The sequence below is a fragment of the Columba livia genome, chromosome 5 (assembly GCF_036013475.1).
Source record: "Columba livia isolate bColLiv1 breed racing homer chromosome 5, bColLiv1.pat.W.v2, whole genome shotgun sequence".
NCBI classification, from domain to species: Eukaryota; Metazoa; Chordata; class Aves; order Columbiformes; family Columbidae; genus Columba; species Columba livia.
In genome coordinates, this window is record NC_088606.1 from 51843262 (window position 1) to 51867217 (window position 23956).

The 23956-nt window shown below is 37.5% G+C and overlaps 1 protein-coding gene across 4 annotated transcripts in view; it reads right to left on the minus strand.

The window, feature by feature from the left end:
• The window catches only part of MOB2 (MOB kinase activator 2), a 118567-nt gene that overhangs the window by 87584 nt on the left and 7027 nt on the right, over positions 1 to 23956 (minus strand). The window contains exon 2 of one of the 4 annotated variants that reach the window (XM_065065101.1): positions 20424 to 20553. The exons of 2 other annotated variants lie outside the window; for them this stretch is intronic. In XM_065065101.1, coding sequence (XP_064921173.1) covers positions 20424 to 20440 — 17 coding nt within the window. In that variant the 5' untranslated portion in view covers positions 20441 to 20553. Of the gene's footprint in view, positions 1 to 3121; positions 3253 to 20423; positions 20554 to 23956 lie in introns of those variants that run through there. One more of the 4 variants, XM_021299391.2, reaches the window with a different exon arrangement.

Genomic DNA, 23956 nt, shown 5'->3' on the forward strand with positions numbered 1-23956 from the left:
AACAGATAAACATGATTAACATTTTAGTAGTCATCACCAAAAGGGCAATAAAATATATTCAGTAACCTATTTCATTGATTAAGTTTATAAACCCATAGTGCAGGAGTAAAATGTAATCGTTAATCAGACAGTCTCCTCCAGCACATCATGAAGAGCAACCCAAAATTCACAAGTCAGATACCAGTAGTTTGAATGTTTCAGGAAGGAATTTAAGGAACTATCTTCCCTCTAGCATACTGCATATATATCCTGAGCTTCTCACAAATAAAATGAATCCTTTCGTATTTAGTATTTCTCACTTCCTTGCCCAGGGAGCTGTAAGGGGGATATATCACCACTATGTTAAAGGCCTCTCATCAGCCTTTTCTTTCTCCTACCTTACACAGACCCTTTACTCACATGCTAAGTACTTAGTTTGCTGTGGAAGCTTTTCCCAAAGAGAAAATTTCAAGGACATATTTCAAGGACATAGTCTAGCACTAATACATTTCATGGGAAAGTAACAGACTTAAGGTAAAGTACAGAGACAAGTAGCATATTCAATCATTATTACTGTTGTTTTGACTTCCAGGTTACTAAAAATGTAACCATGATGCATGCAGCCCAAAAAGGTATTGAAGTTCACATCTCAAGAGACTTGTTTGAGCCTAACATAACTTTTATCAGTTATGCAACACAGCTGCAATTTAGAGAGCCCCTTCACACAGCCACAAAAACTAATGCAGGAAGTCCTCCACTTCCTCTCATTCTCATTAACTTCCAGAATTATACTTGCGATAGAAGCAGCAGCATCCTTCATGTAAACATGTATCTTCTTGATTTGCTTGAGGCTACACAACGTTCCTTTGGAAATACATCACTAAGAGACCCAAAGCACAACACTCTATCGCCTCTACGTGTTCCTGAGAAATGCAATATTCACCTCCCAAGGTCGTTATGAGGAATACCATTGATAACTTGCTAAGCTTAAGAAGCTACAGAGCTCTGCATAGCTATCAGTTTAGGGCAGCTGCTTGAAGACAGGGTAGCAGCAAAGCCAAAGGTGAGAGAAGAGCTTGCCCTTCATGAAGGTCTCAGTTCTCTCACAGAAATCTCATAGACTAATGAGATACACCTCACACATCAGATAGTATTCTTACATGACAAGCAGAAAGATGGCTTTAAATTAATAAACTGAAGCACAATTCATCTATAGGTCAGGAAGTGATGAATATTTCGGATTCTTAATATTACTGGTGGTCTTCCTCTTAAACTTAGCCTGAAATCACTTTCCACGCTGAAGGAAGCCCCTTCTTGAGATACTGCAATCTTTCAAAGAATACCTTCTCAGGGACTCCAAAAACATGTGTGAAGATGCAGTAGTCCACAGCAGAGAGAAATTGCCCTTGAAAACCCTGAGTCACGTACAATACATTTCAGTCATGTATTATCTAACAGGCAAATAAAAATACAGATTTTAAAGTTAATAGTGAAGATAAAGGGGCTTTTAATCAAAATCAGGGTGCTACGTATTCTGACGATAACACAAGTGACTTAAACTAATTTTAAATATGGCGTTATTGTTTTCTTGTGAGACAAGCATGTCCCAGACCACTGTGGAAAATTATTAGTGAAAAATGTGCTCATAGTTATCATGTTTCCAGTAAAGCAACAGTAGAAACCCAAAGCCTGAGCAACAACGTAGATGGAAATCTAAGCTGAAACCACAGGACCTGAGAGTGTCACATTTCCTTCCAACTGAGGCCTGGAGATATTCTAGGGAAAAAAAAAAAAAACAACACAACACCCAAACAAACAAAAAACCCCCCAACAAACAAACACCCCCCCCCCCAACAAATAAAACCAACCAAACGAAAACAACACAAAACCAACAAACACCTATTGAGGATGGTAGAGTGTGCCTCTTTGACAAACCTGCTGCATCACTGCCTTTTTCAGAGGCTTCCTTGAAAATGCAGCGCAAGGAGGAGATTTATCTATCCTGAAAAGTAAAGTACTCAAAACACTGTTTAGAGCTTTCAAGAGTAAATGCTACCAGAACTCATTCAGCTTATTGTAATGCCAGATGTATCCTAAATGACTGTAGTGTTTCACAGATAACTTAGAAACAAAACACAAGGGTACCTCTATTGCCAACTCTTGCTTACTTTTTAAAACATATAAACAAACCAAGCTGAATTGAAGTTACTATGTTTCAAAACTTCATCTTCACTATCACTTATTTCATGACTACAACAGTACAGTTATTTCTTATTAACCAGTTAATCAAAATACGAGCATTATTGACAGTGTGGCTTCGGAAAAAAAGTCAGATTTTTCCTACTTCAGGGTAAAGATTCCATTTCTACAGTGCAATTTTTCAGAAACCCACATAAATACATCTGTACAGTAGAGAAACTCCAGATTGTTTCTTCAAATAGTTTGCTGTTAATTCTTCATTTAGCTTGAATCCAACAGTGTTTGTGTACAACACTGCTTCTGCAAATTAGACTGTTACCCGAGTTTCCATGTTAGACTGAAGAATACAAAATGTACACAGAATAGCCACTTTTAAAACATAATTTTGATGTCATATGCAAGATTCTTTCTAGCAGCTGAAAACTAAGTTATTCTGACTATTACCCCTTCATCAGGCCTACAACAGTGCTGCTACAATGGTAAATGTAGTTTATTCGCCATCACTTAGGTGGTGTGCAAGCAATCACTGCAGATCCAACACACAGTTTCTCCAAAATGAAGAGCAAAGCTCACATAGATAACTATATCTACACTGACCCACTGGAATTACACTGCTACCTGTTCAGCCCAGTCTTACACTGGGGAGGGAATAAACACAGTATGAAATTCAGTCACAGTCTGCAGTTACTGCCTGTGTTGCTTTCCTAACACCAAATATTAATACAGAAGTCATCTGGGGTGGAGGGAGGGAGGGGAGGGAAGGAGGCAGGGAGAGAGAAAAAAAAGCAGCTCATTTGTCCCTCAGCCTATCTAGATATTTATCACACGTACCAATGTTCCAGCCCTCTTACCAGCTTAATAAGATGCAGACAAAATATCTAAAGGATATAGTCATATCCAAGTCTTTTAAAACTAATTTAATAAACAGATCTCAACAACCTACCTGGGAGTTAACAATTGTAGAGATGAGAAGCAAAGACAAAGAGGAACTGGAGAGCAAGGTCTGATGCCACCTGGCATATTAATGGCAAATTCAAAATAAAAATCCAGGTTGCTCATAGTCCTACACTAGCACTCTCTAGCCACAGCAAGAAAATCTGAAATCCAGTTCGTCACAAGAACAGCTCTGTTTCTGGGGGAAAAAAAAAAATAAAAAAATTTAAAATAGTATTTTATTCTATGTTCACTTACATGTCTTAGAGAATTCTCCAATTAAGTATTTATAAAAATATGGACACAGTTGAATTCTCTTACTGCCTCCCTCTGGAAATGCAAGTAAATTTGCAAGAAGCAAGTTTAAAAGTATTTTATCACCCTCATCAGAAATGGTTCTTCAAGGCTTCAGTGGGGGTGGAGATCTAGATAACTTTTCACATTCATTTCCCTGGGATACGTCTATGTTACATGTTCAGCATAACCAAATGCAGATTGCATTTTCTGCCATCTACACGATACCTGCTTTGTACCCGATTCAGGCTCTACAACCACGAAATCAGCAGCTTCCAGGAACACCCATGGTTGTTGGAACACCCATTTTAGTTACGCTGAACTACATAGTTAAATACTATCCAATATTCTATGAAATACTTAATTACTTTTTCTTATTCAGTATTTCCCCAACAGATTGCTGCAGTCCTGTCTGCAACGTTTCCTTACTTGTACACCTCCCATGATGTGGAGAGCACTATAGCACCAACAGCACTCCCCATTTCTCTTGCACAGTACGCTGTGGCCTTGATGCACTATACAATACCTAAAGGCAATTGAACAGCTACTGGGGATGGGGGGGGTGGAAGAACAGACATTAGAGGCTGTGAGGAAAAAAAAACATCCTTCTCTTTTAACAATATTATTCCATGTCTCACCTTCTTATTTCTTCATCTGGGGATCTAGCCGATTTGGAAACTACTTTGGAGACTCTGTATGGTTTGGATATGACCTATTTCTGTGTTTGTTTTTTGTTGTGGGTTGTTTTTTTTTTTTTTTCCCTATTTTCAGTTATTTAAGAACAGGGTTGAAAGAAGGAACGTGCACTTAGGAAATAAAAAAAGCTAGAACCAAGCCATTCATATTTGAGGTTACTTTGTTACTTACTTTACACATTTTTATAACAAACCCCTGATGAAAATTCTGTTGTGAAATACTTCCCCTTTCATTTATTCACATGGACAAGTTATTTCAAGAACTTAGAGCCGTAAACTTTATTACATAAGACATTATTGAAAACTACAGCAGCCTATGCTCTCTCAAATACATGTGCAAACCTGTGCACAAACACCTCCCAGCCCTTAAATGAATGAAATATAATGTGTCCTGGTACACATGCTCTTTTCTAATAACTGCTACAGTGTATGTTCTTACATTAGTGTTTACAGATGTTTCCCTATTTCTTTTACCCTTAAAAGCAAAGTTCAGAGGTTTGTCTGTGCTGAAAAACACCGGCTATCACTTCTTAAATTGTCACCAAAAAAGCTGAAAAATGTCCACTTCTTGACGATACCCTTGAAGTAACAGGACAGCCCCACTTCCACTGGTCTCCCATGGGCTGCTGGATGGAGCCTGCACTACCAGCGGCAGCTCAGCAGGTGTCAGCTTGGTTTGAAGCTCTTGGCTACCATGCCCACAGCCATCAGGTCCTCCCCAAACAGAGCTCAGACTACTTGCTTCTGGAGTGCATTGATAGCATAGGTGCACACATGTTCCTCCAAGCAACTCAGGCAAGACATAAACCGATTCATCATCAAGAAGAATAGCTGAACTAAACAGAGGCCAAAATTCATTAGTTAACAGAATTCACAGTGCAGTAATTATAAATCCTGGTAAAAAAACATTGGCTAATGAAGAAACAGCAATTCACAACACAATGCACAGTGAACTTTCAGGTTTCTCAAGCTTGACTGAGCAGGCAAAGGGATGCTGAGAACAGTGGAAAAAGCTATGTGGCTTGTTGAAACACGGATTGCTGGCCTTTTAAACTGACTAATGTAATTTTTTTCCTCTAATTGTAGTTAGCAGGAAGGTGATATTAGAATAAGCGGCTCCAGGCAGTACATTTCTCCTATGATTATCCAACATTGATTTGGTTTTGGTAATTACCACTGGACATTTTAGAAAAGACATTATGAAATATACACAGAAGAAAAAAATTAAAAAGATAGTTTTTCATCAGACAGCCAAGTACACATTTATCTTGTACTGTGAATAATTTGTCCTCTTGTTTGTATCTGAAAGCAATGTTAAACTGAGGAAAAAACATTCCATAGTAAATTACAGACCTAGCACAGTCACAGCCAACATCAGCAGGAAACTTATACAATTAAACAACATTCATGTAAAAGCAAAGCAAACTGATATGAACAACAGTTAAGTCTTGTGAAGCTTTGCAAAATGTTACCAGTAAACATTTAAGACCTGCAGGTTGAAATACAAATATTGGAAAAGCTGCACACCAAATCTTATAATGTACTGCTGGTTTTGGAGCTGTTCTTTTGCATTTTATTTTTCAGTGTGAAAATAATTCAGAGGTAACTACTATGCGCTCACCTGCATATAAAAATGCCCCAATACAACAGAAAATTCTCAAACAGGTCCATGTCGTGATACTCAAACTTGAATCAAACTCTGGTAGGGCAACAAATAACACTTATCCAACAATTGCTGGCTGTTTTCACCACAAGGAAATACCCCCCACTTACAGTTACGTTTTTTCACAGCTGCACATTCCCATGTACCAAATACATCATGCCACAGCACAATCTTGCAAGTCAAATAATATTGCAGAGTTGCATCTTTCCCTCTGTGTTCTTGTACTGGGGGCATGCACATGGCAAGTACCTGCACACTGAGTGCATCTCTATTTCACAGTGGCTGTCTAGGTAGTACTGGCCTTCTAGCAAGACAATCTGAATTGTGTTTGGTTATTCTAATATATGGATTTGCATGGCATTCTTGAAATACTTTGCTGGAAACAGACTACATGAACTCAAGTTTTCTAAACAGCACTGTCATCTCAATCATTAAATGCTTCTGGAAACCATATCCCAGCTTTTATATTTCCACCAGTTGTAAGGAACAATTTCTTACCAAACATCAAGAAGCACCAAACAGTGTGCATTTCACAGTATAAAGAATGCACTGTAGGTGAAGTAATTTTCCATGTTCTTCCTAAAGGTATTTCATCCCACAAACATTAGCTACTCCTTCTCCAGATTCTAAAACAATACGTGACACTAATCACAGATTTTGCCTGCTAAACAGCTATAAAGCAGCATCATCATCATCATCACCTTCAATTAAGGACAGGGTGTTCTACTTCCTTAACGGTGTCAGATTTTGCCTGCAAAATAACTACAAAGCATCATTATTGTATTCTTCAATTAAGGTTATAGTGTTTTGCTTCCTTAACAGTGACCAACCAAACAATCCATAAGCCACAGGAAAAGAGCACCATTCCTCTTCCATGCTACCTGCAGGTTTGATTAATGGTAAGGAACTGTTATTGTAGTCAGTGCTAGAGACAGCAAAATGCAAGGTAACTGTAGATGAGTACCTGATCTTGCAAGAACCAGCACATTTCTTCTGCAGTCAATCTTAATACATAAAATACTCAGACGCCAATTCAGAGTTGCTGAGTTCAAGTTCCTGCAAGAGCACTACAAGGTGTATTCACTTTTATCAGGAGTTAGTATTGATCATCACAACTACATATAAATACATATATATATATATTATACACACACACATATATTTGTGCGTATGTGTATCAGTCTGGAAGTACAACCAGCTGTCCCAAATGCTCCTGAGGAACAGCACTGGTATTTGCTATATAGGAAGCATTATTTCACCATTCTTGAAAGCAGAAGGCCAATATTTTGCTGAGAACCAGAAGAAGTGAACACAGAAAAATTACTCCCTTCAGGTGATGCCTGTGCTCTCTTCAGATGGGGATACTGGGACTTTCTTAGTGGTAAGGTGCCCCAAAAAGGAAAGATATTATCATTAAGATGAAGAAACCACTAAAATTTGCCTGATGGACAAATTCAGCTTCTCCTTAACAAACAAGAGGAGACAAAAACCATAGTGTAATTTTTGGAAACACAGAAAAACAGTTTTAATTGATGATGCACTACTTTTTAAAGTTAGCTTCAGTTCCAATTAAATCATAAGTGGCATTGCTGAGAGCACGGTATTTTCTGCTCTGCTGGTGTGGCTGAGGTCCAGGCCATCTGTGTGGAATGCACGGCAGGACATTCCACCCTTCCGTCAGCATGGCCAGTGGTGCCAGCCGCTCCGGCAACCCGCCGAGGGGACAGGGAGGGATCTGCTTTTGTTTTCCTTATTTGTTTATTTGCTTTACTCTGGCAGCAGGCAAAGGGCTCTTCTCTTGCCAAGTTCATTACTATTGTACAATGTTCCCAATTACACTGAGTAGAGCATGCTACAGTGAGGAGGGGAAAAAAACCTGTGAAGTTTACAATTGAACTACAGGACTGTGTAAGCCTTGATTTCAGGGAACAGGTGAAAGCTGGATATAGTACATCTCTCCTAACTGCTCATATCCACACAGATCACTCATTCAAAATACTTCTTCCAAATGTTTTAATTAAGTTTTTTGTCAAATTAAAGAATCATCCAAGTGCTATCAGCCTCTTCATTTACTGATCTTCTACAAACCCCTTTCAAAACTTCACAGTTTCATATCTGGGACTGTTCAGTCATAGCTGATTTATTAGTTACCATAGTCTACAAATGACAATGAGTTTGTTATTATCAACATTAAAAGACATGTCTCTATCCCTTTGTTCCTCATTAACTCTCTCCCTCATCCCACGAAGTTATTGCTCCCACTCACTGAGTAAAGACACAAATTGTTGGTGCAGCATCTCACAGTCTCCTAAAGATGACAAACTAACCAAGAACCAATACCTTGCTGGGGCAGAACTGATTCAGGAAAAGGCCATCCCTGTTTTCCTCAGTGACATCACAGCATAAATCAGCATTTTTGTATGACTGTACCCTGAGGGAATGAAAAATGCTACTTAAAAGTATTTTAACATGTGCAGTATTTTAGTATGCAAGGAAACACCTATTACGCTTAAAAGACAAGATTAAGAACTCCAACTGTATCCCTTGCAAAACTGCACACGAAGTTGACTGTCATGGCCATATAAAGTATTTGCACAGGACAAGTTCTTATTCATTTACAACACAGAGTTGTTCTATATCTACTGTGCAATTCAAACATTGCATGTTTTCCTCTGAAGACATTATACTTGCTGACTTGCCTCTTATGTCTAACTTACAGTCCTGAAATATATCATTCTCTCACTTCTCAGATCAGCCAGTGCTATATCAGCAGGGCCTAAGCTGCAAAAGACAGGAGACCTTCCTCTTCAAAAAAGGAATCCATTCCTGTGTAGTAACTATAAATTCTCCAAGCACAGCAAGAAACAGTACAGAACTACAAACTGACATGCAGGAGCAAGGCTGTCCCTTCCAAGATAAAGATAATAGGCAAAAATATTGGTACTTGTTTGAAAGGCATTATTCTCAAGTCCCTTCTGCTCGGTTGGAAAGCAAAGCATTAAGAAACTAATAGAAGACCTGAGCATAGTTATTACTATCTGACAGACTACAAGAGTGCTGAAGATCCCATAAAACCCATACCACTGTCTCCAAATATTTGAGGTTCCAACAGTCAAGAATTAAACCCAGAAAGTTTTCATTGCTCTTTCACTGCGGAAAGATTTCACAGTTACCATTTACTACAAAAGGAAGCAATAAGCTGAACGTATGCTTACTGTCAACCCTTAACTGGCATACACTTAATAAAAGGCATGAGCAGAGAAGCAGGAGAGTAGGAATAGCATCAAAAGCAAGCACTCACCCACCACTTCTGAGGTTAAACAAAAGGTGCAGAAACAAATCAAACTGCTGTAGTCCCTCTGCCCAGCTCATACCTGCCACACAGCTTCTGCCCACAAAATACCACAACACCAGACATGAACATTTCGAAGACTGAATGTTACCCTTTCTTAAAATGTTCCCACATTTCTCAGCAAAAAGGAGCAAGACCATGGAGTGCTGTCTAAATCAGTTTACCTAAAATAAGCCATCCCTTCAACACTCCCTCCCTGCCCCAAGGGATTTAAAAAGCACGCATTGCCATGATCTGACAAGAGGTAATCCAATAAACCAGACAGCCTCCCTCTCGCCTGCACAAGGACACAGCTGCTCTGACTCCTCATCTAGGCCTCCTATGTCCAAATGTTGTCTGCAACAGCTCAGTCAGATCTTTACTGAAGCAGTTAGTGTTAGGCACTCCTCTAATCAAGGCTGCAATTAGACCCACATGCAGATAACCAAATCCTGAAGGCTTCTTCTGACACTAAGAGATTAGTAGAGCTTGTGGAGTTTTTTTTTTTCACCTTCCCTTTTCCCCTCCTATCTCCATTACAGTAGCTCTGCTAAAACTTGGTATGCTTCCCAAGCAAAACTGTCACCAGCTAATCTCTAAAAGCCACCAGCACTCTCTCTCCCCCCTCCACCCCAGACAGATCCCTCCACGGAACAAAAACAGCTGCTCCTGATAAACCCACATGGCTGCATTTCACAATACTCTGGAGACCTCTATAGCACGATGTCTGAGCATAGCATACTTGGTCCTGTAACAAGTGTACTGACACACTGCCCCTTGCATTCAGGAAGCACAAGTATTACCAGAAAAAAGTGCAAAAAACCAGAAATTTTAAGAGTGAACTGAGTCACAAGAATGAATGTAGTCTGAACAGCAGCTAGGTATCTTCAGGTTGAACAAAATTACAGTCATCTTCAGTGAGTCATACACAAAACAAAGTACAACTTGCAAAGAAAGTGAATTAAGAACATTCTGTTATAAATTATTTTAGTCAAGAACTTTATGTCATTTCATATTAAAATATATTTTTGTTTAGTAAGTTACATGCTGGATTTTCACATCAAAAAACATGTGGTGATAGTGTGTGATGCACAGCCTACTGCCTAACTTCTCTTTGGTCCTGTGACCAGCATGAGTTTGCCATCTGTGGCACTAAGAGAGAGGAAGGACACTTATCATTATTCTTCTATAATCACATGTTCAATAAACAGGACTTCATGCATAACAGCTGCATCAGCAATGGACAATGTGTTTTACCAAAGTCAGTCCATCTGACTACCCACAAAGGGAATCCATTCCTGTCCTAGGGATACAGAACATCCTAGTTGAAGGGTGTTATGTCAGCAGAAAAAAAACTAGCAAAAGAGAAATATAACTTGGAGTTGAGCTTTTTGCTGGCTGTTGCCATAGAGGGTGACAGAACACAAAAGAAACAATACAGAATGAGTCTGATTAGCATTCACTTTGCTGTAGCAAAGCAACTTGAATATAAAAGAGAGCCAGTCTAATTTTAGCAGAAAATAAGCTGATGTCCAAACTATTCTTTCACCAATGATAATCAAGTTAGAAAGGCTAAATTCTCAGCAAAAAACTACATTTATGGGAAGTCTCCTAAAGCACCTGTTAAAATACACAAACCTAATTAGCATTTTCCCCAAAAAAATTAATACAAACCACCACCACAAACCCTCATGAGATCTGCAGCAACTGAACAGGACACCTGGCAAGCTGTCATGCAGCTTGTTTCTGGAATTGCTCTGGCCCTTCTATTCATCTGTTTACCGGGGCAGTCTGATTTTGCCATCCTGATTGACTATACTTCGTCAGCAGATTTGAAGCTATTATACTTTCCTTCCTCCAAACAGAAGCACATTCTGTCATTGTGACATTTCTGGATCCACGGTTGTAACAAACAAGAGGAACAACTTTATAGACATTTGAACAATTATTTCTCAGAGGACATATTACTTAACTGAAAATGGATTATTTTAGACTGTTTTAAAGAAGTGCTTCGACTTGTCTAGTACATAAGTTTCTGAGAGAGACCATAGCACCTAACATCGCAGTTTCACAAATACATTAAGCCAGAAAACTGTCACTACCACCATTAGACTTGATCCCACTACCCCTCCATCACTCCTGGTCTCTCAATCTTCTTTCTGGGCCTCTTCCATGCAGAGATACTTGTGCAGTGAATTGGAACTTCACGAACTGATCCCCGTTAAACCAAAATGCTGTTTTCTTTCTGTTAGTTTTAACCTGTATCACCAGCAGGATCCAGTTCCTAAAGATATCCATCAAGCACTTGAGCTGGCAAAGAAAGTAGAATAAACAGCTGGAGTAGTGAGAAGACAGCACTTCTCATGGCAGTCCAGTTGGTCAAAAGTGCTCAGAGAACTATGGCATAATACCTAACCTTTGCAGGAGACTATTTTGTTATAGGATACTGTGCTGTTTTTTATAAAGACCTGTTACTCCTTGAAAATATGTATATTTAAAGGTCAGTTCCACAGAAAAAGCCTTCAAGGTTGCCTTTACATATCCTTGAATTGTTGCTAAAAGCCTCTTCTGGAGAGAAATTAAAGTAAATATATTAGGAAATTAAAAAAAAAAATTAAAAAAATCAAGAGATGTAGTAAGCAGAAGAAGGTATCAAACACAAGACATTTGTGCCAAGTCTAATAAAATCAAGATGTTTCACAGCAGTCAACACCTCTCTTCTTACCTTCTCCAGAAGTGGAGTTTTTAAAAAGAGAGGAAGAATCACAGTCATAGTGGTTGGGCACAACTCCTAACATAGCCAGAGCTCACTGGGACTGAGGCCGGCTCTTCTATCCCTATGGTTTTCATTACTACAGGTGTAGTACTACCAACATCTATGTTGGGTGGCACATTATTACAACCAGCAAAACAAATACCTGTTTGTTTTGCCTCAAGAGCACAATTCTCCTCCTCCTCAAAGTGATCCACCCCATATCCTCCCTATCACTACTATAAAAGTAATTTCATGGTTTCATATTTTCAACTCCATATTGATAACTCCCCGCTTACCTTCTCCAGTCTCAGTCATGAAGAGAAGCAACACATTTGTTACATTGCTCTTTTTTTTTTTTTTTTCCCAGCTGCATGCATATCAGGAGAGGAAAAGCCAAGTGTAAACCAGATTTTTATTGATGTTGATTTTATGCAATAACTTCACAGTTCTCATACTTCAGTGCGCTAATTGTGCAAAATAAATCCAAATGATACAAAATGATGAGCTAAAGCTAGCATTTAATTTTCCAAATAGTACTTGCACATTCTGCATTTTGATACATATGCTAATACCTACTAATTAGAACCATAACAAAGACACTAAAGATAGGAATTAGGGAGAGGAACTTTCCAAACCAGATTTATTCATTACATGACAAAACAAACATTAGCACTATTTCTCCTGTGTAATGATGCAAAATTTTCTCAATAGGAGAAATGGGGGGGTGAAGAGGGGAGTACAGTATTAGAAATGAGTGACATACACACCATGCAATGACTGAATGATGAAATCCATACTGCAGTATTACGTTTAAATTCTCTGTATCTGTAGCAAAAAACAGCCTTGTTTCAGAGAACTCAAAGGACTAGGAAAGCTTCTACACTCATAAGCTTTTTTACATGGATGAAGTAATATTTTACTTTTTATCAACATTGTAACTACATTAGGTTAAGAGGTCATTTTACAGTAGCCTACAAAAGAAGATGAAGCAATACGATTTTGCTGAATGAAGAGCTTAATCAGTACCTTGTATTAGCAATTTAATACCAAAGACCACTGAGACAGGGATAGAGGTTAATACCAGTCATCTTCCTAGTAAAACTCTGATACATTCTATAAGCTCCTCCTCTGGTAATACTTAATTTCCATCAATCATTCTACTTTTGTATTAAACCCATAAGCAAAATCATATTAATATATTTCTAGAGAGCATATGCTGAAATCCTCAAATGTATTTCAGTATGTCAGGAACAGGCTGTTACACTACTAGAATTGCAAATTATGTCACCTTTTAGCAAGTGACCAGCAACAGGCCACTCAGAAGTGCTTGGTAATGGAAGAAGGCTTGTTTTCACAGTAGTTAATGCTTATGTTACGGCTAAGCCATGTCAACTTTGCAGGCTTGCTTACCTCAGCAATCTGAACATTTGAAATAGATAAAGCAGTAGGAAGGGAAAAGTTTATACTTTTGTTCCAGGCTGCTGCTTTCAGTATTTGTGCAAGTTCATCTGTGATCACACTATTCCATAATGACAGCGTGAACATTCAAACTGTTCCCAGACTACTTTTTTTTTTTCTTTTTAATACCCACACTGAGAAACAAACAACAAAAGCAACTACAGTTTAGAATACTTAGATATCTGTATCATCACAAAATACTTCTAAAAAAAGCTCCAAATCCATCCACTAGTTAAAACATCGCTAGTTATTCAACTCTTACTCCATTTATGAACATACGCACTTCGACATTCACCACCTTTGTCAGATGCAAGCACAAGCCTTCAAGCCACATTCTCACTAGGAGTGCAAGACTGAAGGAAATAACACAAGTTGAAAACAGGATGTGCGCAAGAGATTTTTTGCATGCACATTCCCAACCTACATCTTCAAGGAAGATTTGAGCAAGAGGGGATGAGATTCAAGCCTGAGGCTTTACATAACCAGCAAAACAAATAAACAGCAAGAAGAGGACAAAACAAGACTACGTTACAAATGCTGTTGTCTAACCAGAAGGCAAAGCCAAAAAGCCCTGCAGGAAACACAGGCTAGAAGCAAACTGTCTTATTTCCTATTGCTTCTGTGTTTAAAAACATCCCTAGCATGCATAAATCAAGATGTCATTGGCAGAGAAAACAGAAGACCAGCTTAACTCCATAGTTACAAGGCTCCATTAATCCCTCTCTAACATTCTCACTGGGGTACCTAGCTTTCTTTTGTTCTCATGATATCAAACTATGACAAAGCAGCTACGACAATGACACACACAAAAGAAATTTGTATTCACTTGTCAAATACTGGGTAAAAATATCTCCTTCATGGGTACAGTAATGAGAATTAAAGCAAGTAAAGCATACTGTGGCATATGGACAATCATTCTGATTTTTGAACACTAGTTTATTTACTGCAGCACAAAAACACTTGAGAACACTCATAGCTGTAGTCTAACACAGATCAACATAAAATATCAGTCCCATTATTTGTTTGTTTGTTGTTTTTTTTTTTTTTTAAGATAATCAGTCTTTAGAAACATTCTTAGTTCATGCATAAATCAGCTCTGTTTTTTAATATTGCAAGGTGCAGCAAGAAAAATGCTGTCCTCAGTAAACGTACTGGAGGGAGAAACTGGAACAACAGAAAGCAGTATAGTTCTCCCCTGTAAAAAGGGGATGTCAAAGCATGCCTGCTTTGACACAGGCATGCTAAAAATGCAGATAGCTTTTGTTTTGACAAGATGTATCATACTGAAGCCTATCATGGAGGTTACAAACGTTGCTGACACAGTGCATCTGACAAAGCAGGCACTGTATTTTTCATTTTTCTTTGTTTCCCTTCCACTCTCTTATGTGAACTATTTTCAAAATTATCCAAAGAATTCATCAATGACTTCTTCATTGACTTGTTTTGGTAAAAGGTATATCTTCTACAGGAAGAAGGATGGAGACACAGCACTCAGAAAATCTGCACAGCTCTTCATAATAAGGGCTCATAAGAGCTACTGCAGTCCATTTGCTCCCTTGGCATATGATGAGGTCATCCTTCAGATAATAAAGCACTTAAGCTCAAAGAGACTTTGTAGAATGTAATACATGAACAAGTTAGGTTCTGCTGTATTTTTACGGAAACAGAATCTCACTAAGAGCTGAGGTACAAGACTCAAATGTTAGACACTGTCTTACTTCAGTTCTCTTTTGAACAGAGTTAGCTAAACCAATGCAAATTCTCAGAAAATCTACATGGACAATATGTACACAATGGCTTTGTAACAATTTGATTTAGAACTTACTAAATAACAAAGCCAGGGAAGAGCAGTGACTTCTCAAACATCTAAAGTGAAAACAGTTCTAAGGAATATAAAAAGGTCATTTCCAATCACTACACAAACCTGATTTATTCTCAGCATGATACCAACAAATCAGAGGTAGCATTCAAATGATCAGCTGTTTGAACTGGCTTTGTTATATATTATTGCTTGCAGTACCCAACAAAATAATATTTTTTTCATCTATGTACATAGATACTATTTATATGTTTCCCAAGCAAGACTCCCTATATTTATACTATGTAAATAAAATAAAGCTAGAATTATTAAGCTAGCATGTTACTAACCATAAAACTTTAAAATCACAAAGTATATTTAGATCACATGCTGAGATCTCTCCCGTGCATATGCAAAACAAGCAAAATACACCACACAACATACAATGAGTAAAGCACTCACCTAATGAGACCAAAAATAAAAACTAATAATTATTCTTTTCTATCAAGGATCCTCACCATTAGCATGTTGGGTGAGAGAAAAGTCACTTTAGCATTTATATTATTTTAAGCAGCAACTACCTCTAGGGAAAGCACCTTCCATGAACTTTTTGTTTCACATTTCCAGATGCTAAAGTAATTCCTACTGAAAGATCACAATTAGCAAACTGTGTTCAAACATTGTGTTGGAATTTTGGGGGTTTTTGAGTGTTTTGTTAAAAAAAAAAATATATACAAAAAAATACCATAGACTTAAACCAATCATTCAGATTTGACAAAAGTTTATTAAAACTTCAGAAGCTTCAGCTCAGAATAGCCAAGAGAAATATGCAGGTTTCAGGTATTTAAACTGTTTAAGAAGCACTGCAGATTTAAGACCAATGCCTATGTACCATTTGGCATATCTGAAGACACATCCCCAGTTCAAACAGAGATTTGTTTTTGAAAAAGAGCTATAATAAAAAAAAGACAAGTAAAGATTAGAAAAAACAGCAGTAGATCAATAATACAACTCATATATATAACCCAAGTGATCTTGTTTCCAAATTTACATTCTCTTCTTGCTGAGGTTAAAATAGATTCCATCTTCATTTTCAATTCTTTCTGAGGAAGGACAAAAAAAATCTGGTGTATTTTCACCTCTAGAAAACTAGTCATAAAAGAAGAGCACCACTGTGACTCAATATTAACATCCTGGAATGCTTTTAATTCCATGGAATTTCAAATCTTCTTCCCCAAGAACCAATTTAATCTTTTTCTCTCATTATCATTGCATTATCAATATCATTAAAAGTTAGTACAAGGATTAACATATGTCTAATGACAGTCACAGTCCCAAAGGTGACATTTCAACAATAGGGAACAGTAAATAACCAGAAAAAGAGTGACTTCGTCATGCTTAGGAACCAGATGATGTATACAAGGCATCTAAACAAATGCAAGAATGAAATACGCTAAGACAACAGCTGACTTCATGAATACTAAAACTGAAAAAGTTGACCTTAGTCCAAAAAGTATTGATTTAAAACAAGGAAGATGAGATATCAATTTCTTAATCTTTCTGTAAGACACATCACTGAGGTGCAAATGCACTAACAGGCCTGACTTTAAAATCATGAGGAAAAGCATTCCAATAGTATTACTCAAAGTTTTCCAAACTTAAAGTCAAATCACCAACTAATACATTCATTAATTTTGTAAGAAGAAAGAGATGTTGGAAATCAATGTCAAAAGTTATTTCAGAAGGGACTTACATTTTTGCTCCTCTATAACAATCAGATTTTTATAAAGTATTTCAACTTCCTGTATGTTGAAAGGGAAGGTATTTGCAAACAGAAGAAAAGATTAAGCTTTAGCATGCTGTTATGTAAATATGTTCTGTATATCTACCTTTGCATCACAGGACCATGCATAATGCAAAACAACAGCCTACCAAGCCCAATATTCTATTTCTGACAACGGCCACCACTAAAGTGATTCATAACACTCCATAAATCTCTGGAAATGCAGTTAATTGCCCAATATCATATCCCAAGAGAAATTTCTTCCTGGCTCTGACTGCTCAGCTTTGATGCACAGATTGAAAACCAGTATTATCCTAGCTAGTACTCTTGCTATTCTGGTTAATCTTTACAGAACTGTATTATTTACCTTAGTGAATCATAAAATTCAAACCACACAGCTTAGCTATGAGCCATATGCAAAAATTCTTCCTATTTATTAGTATTCCAACCTTCTATTGTTATGCAATATACCAAAATTGTTCTTCACTGTAAAAGTATGCTGGCAAGTCAATTGTCTTTAAATCCACTTTTGCCTTATTCTTCCCCCATTTTTGAACTTGCTGTTGCTTTTTGACATGATGAAGCAGAACAAGTATTTATTGAAACCTAGTTAATCTGAAGTTCTTTTGGATTTGATTTTGTAACAAGAGCATATTGGAGAACAAAAAACTAAACTTCAAAAAACTGGCACAAAGAAGCAAATCCAAAAGGAGATTTAAAAGTAATAGTTTCAAGTCAGTAGCTGGCTGTCACTCTAGAATAATATTTGTTTTAGCAATCCTGCGTTAATGAGTAGCCCATGGCTATATGATAACCACTGTCTTCTTTGGAGATTAGACTCCTTTTTAGACAGGTTTACCTCACAATGTTTTTACTTCATGTCCTGTGCACTCCACCCACATAGCCAGGTCTCTATGGATCTCAGGTTCCTGTAAGCAGCCACATTATTACTTTCAGTGGCAACATGGATACAGTTTGGATTAGTTATTCCCACAGCTGTTTGGTCCTACCTTGCCCCCCCCCCCACCCCCCCCTTTTTTTTTTCGGTATGTAAAAAGTCGCTATACTTGGGCATATACTAGCAAAAGTATGAGGGGACAGTCAACTTCAGTTAGACTCTTTGAGAAACTTCATCTTGGCAACATCCTTTTATAATGATGTGATCTTTTTCATCGCAAACATACCATAGCTAGGATGCACCATCCCTCTTATTTTAGCTAATACAGACCAGATCTACTTCACTGTTTGGTCAGCAATACCAAATAGGTAAAATTAACTCCTTCCAACTATCTAGTAAAACTTTCAAAAGTACAAGATTTAGGATAGCAGATCACAAAATTAAGAGGAATAGGGAAAAGAAATACATATTAACATTTCACTTTGCTAGGAACAAAAAGCTCAGGGTAGATTTGGTTTGCACACACAGTCTGGCTTCCCCATTACAACAGCCTTTGACCTCCTCCAAGCCTCATGTACTTTTTCATAGGTCGTTCAACAGATGTCTAGTTTGACTTCTAGAGTACTTGATCAACATTAATAACAGCAGCAAACATGAAGCAGTTACCAAACTCTGGTTTCAAAGGAAATGGTAGAGGACGCAATTTGCAAAGTTGCACAGTTGAGTCCAAACATATTTCATTTTCCATTGTACTATCAAATCAAGCCCTCCAGAAAGCAAAACATTCTTTCCCATTCAGGTGCTGCGTAGTTTACAAAGGGTGCACTGACCTGGTAGTTAGGTGCCCTCAAGTTCAAATCTCACATCTTTAAGAAGATATCGGTGTTTCTCCATCTTAGCCCTCAAGACTGATCAGTAGTTTTGGCCTGACTTTGTGATGCCTTCAAATTGCATACACTGATTTTTGGCATAGCTAGGACTAGAACCTTTGTCTGTGAAGTCACAAACCCAAACAAACCACATCCACACCTTATAGTAAAAGTGTGCTGAGTCCACAAATAGAAGCAAATATGATACACAAACCATGGGACAAGAACTATTGGCCTAGGGATTAAAGGACAGACAATAACGTTTGCAGCCACAGGCAACTGAAAAGTCATAAGAGACAACAACACAGACAGCATACTGTAATGCATGGTAGCATGTTGCAGGCGCCTATTTGCAAAACGTTCGACTTGTGACTAATCAGGCCGCAAACATTTATCTGGATGATAAATTACTCCTTTAGGTCAGGCACATGCTGGAATCCCGCAGATCCAAGTTCTTCATGCACTTGTTTTGACAAGTAGAGTTCAATTGCAAACAGTGATTCTACATAAGATACTATTGTGTGCAGTATTTTATAAAAATATCAAGGTCTTGTTAATAATGGAAAACAATTATTATTCCTTTATTATACCAAAATTATGATGTATGTGCTAGCAAAGTTTTATTACATGTATAAGCACCTTCTTTCTTTCTAAATTTGCTTCCTCTTTGCTCAAATTCTATCTGCTTATTCCAGCAGAAATGGCTGTCCTTAACACTAGGGGCCATCAGCCTGGTGATCTGTCTCATGCACTCTCAGGTTTGTTTGTCATTGCAAGAGTGTTTTACTACACAGGAAGTCAAATCAAGTTAAAAGAGCGGATTTCAATTTTATCTGTTAAAACACATTAAAACCTTCATGGAAGCTGTCATTCAGAAGTTAAGCAACCTTCATGTTAGCTTAATTCGTGATACCCACAGAAATATTTAACGCACTTTTATTTTACATTTTTGGCTCGGCTCAGAAATACTATGGATAGCTGACACACCCTAAACAATGGAACCAATGTGTTGAAATGAGTCTGTCTTTATAATAAAGTTACTTCCTTCTGAATATTTTTTTGCCAACTAGAAAATAAATACAGCCCATTTTCCAGAAAATGTTTAAATATGGGCATTTAATAAATCTACTAAGCAAGAATATTTAAAATTTTATTTATTTAGAAAAAGGATTACAAACATTTCTACTAAAACAAACAAAAAACAACTAGTAAGTGATTTTGTCCTGTAATGTAGTGGATAATTATACTGCATGTGTTTCATGAACTGTAGAAAATATTTCTCCATTAACAAAATGACTAATTTCAAGTATTCCAAATCAGTCAGCCTAGTATGTTTTCATTCTATCTAAAACCAAGATGAACCAAATTTAAACAAAAGCATTGATTCTATTAACAATAATGAGAAAATGCAAGTCTGAACATGTAAATAGTATTTTGCCCACCTGAAAAGTTATAACACATAGAGCAACAGCTGTCTCCAGTTTAGTGGATGACTGGGCACATCCTGCCTGGAAACAGTGTGGAAAACATTTATAAACACTAAAAAAAATAAAAAAACAAAAACAAAACAAAACACACACACACAAAAAAAAACAACAACCCAAAAAACAAACCCCAACACCCCACACAAACAAAACACCAAATCTAAAGACCAACAAAGCAAAATGCACCACCTTATAGTACTATATGAAAACAGGAAGGCCACCCTTTAAAAAGTAAACCAACTATAAACTTGCAGTTGCCTGTAAACTTGCAGCTAAATACCTACCTGTGCACTACAAGCATCAACACAGAATCTCCCCTTTTGTAGATGAGTTTTCATAGCACTTTATTCCACCAGCTCAAGCCTCAACAAGCCTTGGTGACTTGGACCAGTACCTTCATATTCAGCAATTCAGCTGGGTGGGGCAAGAGAGACAACCTCATTACAGACAGACAGGGGTTATATGGATGCAAATCACCAAATTCAGCATTTTGAATAGCACACAACTCAAAGCTAAAACTTGTGCTATGCCAGACCACACAGTAAAAACCGATCATATGCCTAATAAGAAACATTAATAAATACATCCAACAGAAGATGAAATTTCAGGTTAGTCTTCTAAAATTGCTCATAACCAACAGCACCGTAATAATCAAGTGAGGAAGGGACACAATAAGAACAGCTACTGTTAGACACCCATTCAGGAATACTGTGCAGAAGAAACAGTGCCCCTTAATGCCCAAAACAAATCAAGGAGCAGAAGGGCACCCACCAGACCCTCTCCTTCACAACTCAAATTGAAAAAAGAGAAAGCTACAGCTATTAGGCTGCAGTATCCCCTTTGCTATTTCTTCTGCTCATCTTTTATCAGTCAGACTTCTTCCAAAAGTCAAAAATCAGCTAATCAAAAAAACGGCACTATCTGGTTACAACAAAAAGGAGATATAGACAAGACCTGTAAATACATCAGAAGTGCAAGTTAGCACATGAACCCCAACCAGAAACTGCAAATGAACCATGGAAAGGCTGGCACGTGGAACAAAAAACATGACATTGGAGGGGATTAGGTGTATCTAAGGATCTGGATAACCTAGACCAGAACCAGCAAATACCCCCATTTCTAATCTATTTCCTATCCTGGAAGAGATTCAGATAACTTTAAATAGCAAGACCAGTGCCCACCTGTGGTTTTTTGAATGTAGGCTGCTCAGCTCCTTAAAAAGATACCAGCCTCCCTGCTAAATGAACAGGTGAGATTTATCCATGTGACACAGAGCTGTAGCAACTAACATGGTTTTGTTCAAGACACTCTATTAACATGAAGAGATACAAGTATGCCCAGAAGCTGCTTCTTTCTTCTGTTGGCCTAATACAACTTACTGGCCCTCACTACAAACTCAGTCCTTTTTATATCTGATGCAAAGCAGTCACACCCCAACACTTTATTAGTCATGACAATCATGAAATTTACAGGCTGGAGTTCCAGCAACACCTGGATATTATCAGAAAGAAAACTGACTGAAAAGTTATTTATCATATATCACACCTGACACAAACTTGAAACCCCAGAATTAACTCTGTAATCTGAGCCCACCTGCAACGTAGACATAAAATGCCTCATTATAAAAAACATCTCTATCCAGTTTTGCATAACCTGTTAAAATACACTGTGTGGAACAAAGCATTTCCTGGACAACTCCCTGTTGTTTTATGAAGAACCATGGAAAAGAAATAAGTTTTCTAATTAGGAGATTCTAGACTGAAAAACATGAAGTTTGTAAAATGAAGCAGTTAAAAAAAAAAATCATCAGTCTCAAGGTCACCTCTATGCAACCTGTTTCACACATTTCTGTGCTTTATGTATAAATACTAGGAAGCTTCTCAGCTAAAAGTCCCAACTATTTACACATTTCCATGTAGAGAAGAGACAGCAGTGATCCAGTCACTGAACACTGATGATAAAAATAATCATTGAACAATTTTCTAACATGAACAGTGAATAATGATTTTTTTTTTTTTTTTAAAAGGCATGCAGATATATTCTAAACAGATCAAGTTACAGGACCTGGATCATTTTGACTTCGCCCTAACCACCAAAGCCCATAAGATGCTCAGTAAAAATACAGTTTTCTGCATGCTTACATTCTAGCTTAATGGATTTACTCTCAGAATGTTCACAGTAAGAAGGAATTTGATCTATGACAGTCATTCCTGTCTTGATTCCAGTTTAATTTCTGGCATTCTTAAGGGCTTTGAAAATGGTATCTAAATTCTAGGTTTTGTTGTTATTGTTTGCTGTGTTTTTTCATTTGCTTGGTTGTTTTTATTTGTAATGTGTGTTCAATTCTCTTTTTCCACAGTCAGAAACAAAGCTTTGTGGATTGTGTGAAGAACTTGCACCCTGACCAGTTTCTCTTGGCTGGCAGAACAAAAGGAAACTAAGTTCAGACAAAACTACCATTTTTTCCCCTCCAAATGCTAAAATTATAGTACTGCTGTTCAGCCATTTATAGTTAATATTCATCATTCTAACTCCAAAATTCAGTTATTTAAAATTATTGCACACTGCCTCAGGAGCAGGGAAGGTCCAAAAGTGCAACTATTTGATGTGTTGGAACAAAATCATGAAGCAATTGTTCTTCCTTCAGTAGTCTCACTGATATAATAGTCTCCAGTAATATTATAAACAACATTATCACTTTTTTTTTTTTTTTTTAAATCACACTTATAAAGCTTAATACAGTGAAGGACACAGTCTAATTTTTTTATTATTATTGCATAATAAGATGGGTGGGAAAATTGCTAAGGAGGCTATTTACAAACTGAACCTAGCAAGTAAGTTTCACAGCCTTACCCATGACTACAGAAGGCTAAATATGGGTTAAAAATGATGCACAAGATTACTTCAATAGCAGAGACACACATAAAAGTTGTTTAATAGGTCAGCAATGATTGCAGAATATGCAGATCTGACAACATCAACTTCAAACTTGTATACACAGCTATCTAAAAATTGCAGTCTCCTATTAATTTTACTCTTTCAACTACGCTTGATCTGGGCCCACATCCAGTAGATGTAACAGATGGAAACTGCCAGTGAAATATGGCAAAGCTATGTAGGCCATCAGGCATGAACCAAGCTTCCCGAAAACTCTCTTGAATCAGGCTGCCAGATTCAGCTGGGCATCCAAAATAACACCTACCTTCTCATTTACACCACGACAGAGCCAGAAGTTTTCTTAGGTAGAAGAAACCTGATTTAGAGCAAACTATAAATTCTTTGTTATTCATAAATACCCATCTCAATACAAGTATATTTATAGTTTAGCCATTAACTGAATGTAACACCGTAGAACAGCAACTCGGATAGTACTCTGAGGCCATTATCTGCTCCACTACCAGCCTAGTCATAGCATCTCCTACTTTCAGATATTCCACAGTTCTTCCAAACAGTTCAAGACAAAGAATACGTCATCACAAAATCACTAATTATTTGCAGAGTAATTAGCACCAATGGTCACATTACTACACAGTTATGTTTGATTGATTTAAGTCCTTGCTGACACCAAAGAGAGTGTTCCCCAAGCTTTATGTTCTCACCAGCTCCATAGTGTTATCAATATCATTCATGTAGCTACACAAACAGGCTGCAGGAACTCACTTGGCTGAAAACTAATCTTAGGAGAGGAAAAAAAGGAGGAAAACAAAAAAAAAGGAGTTTGGTTTTCAGTCAGATGAGCATCTTAACCAATCAGCCTTCCTGAATACTGATACTGGCACAAAGGAGGGTAACATGCAGCAGAACGTAACAAAGGGGT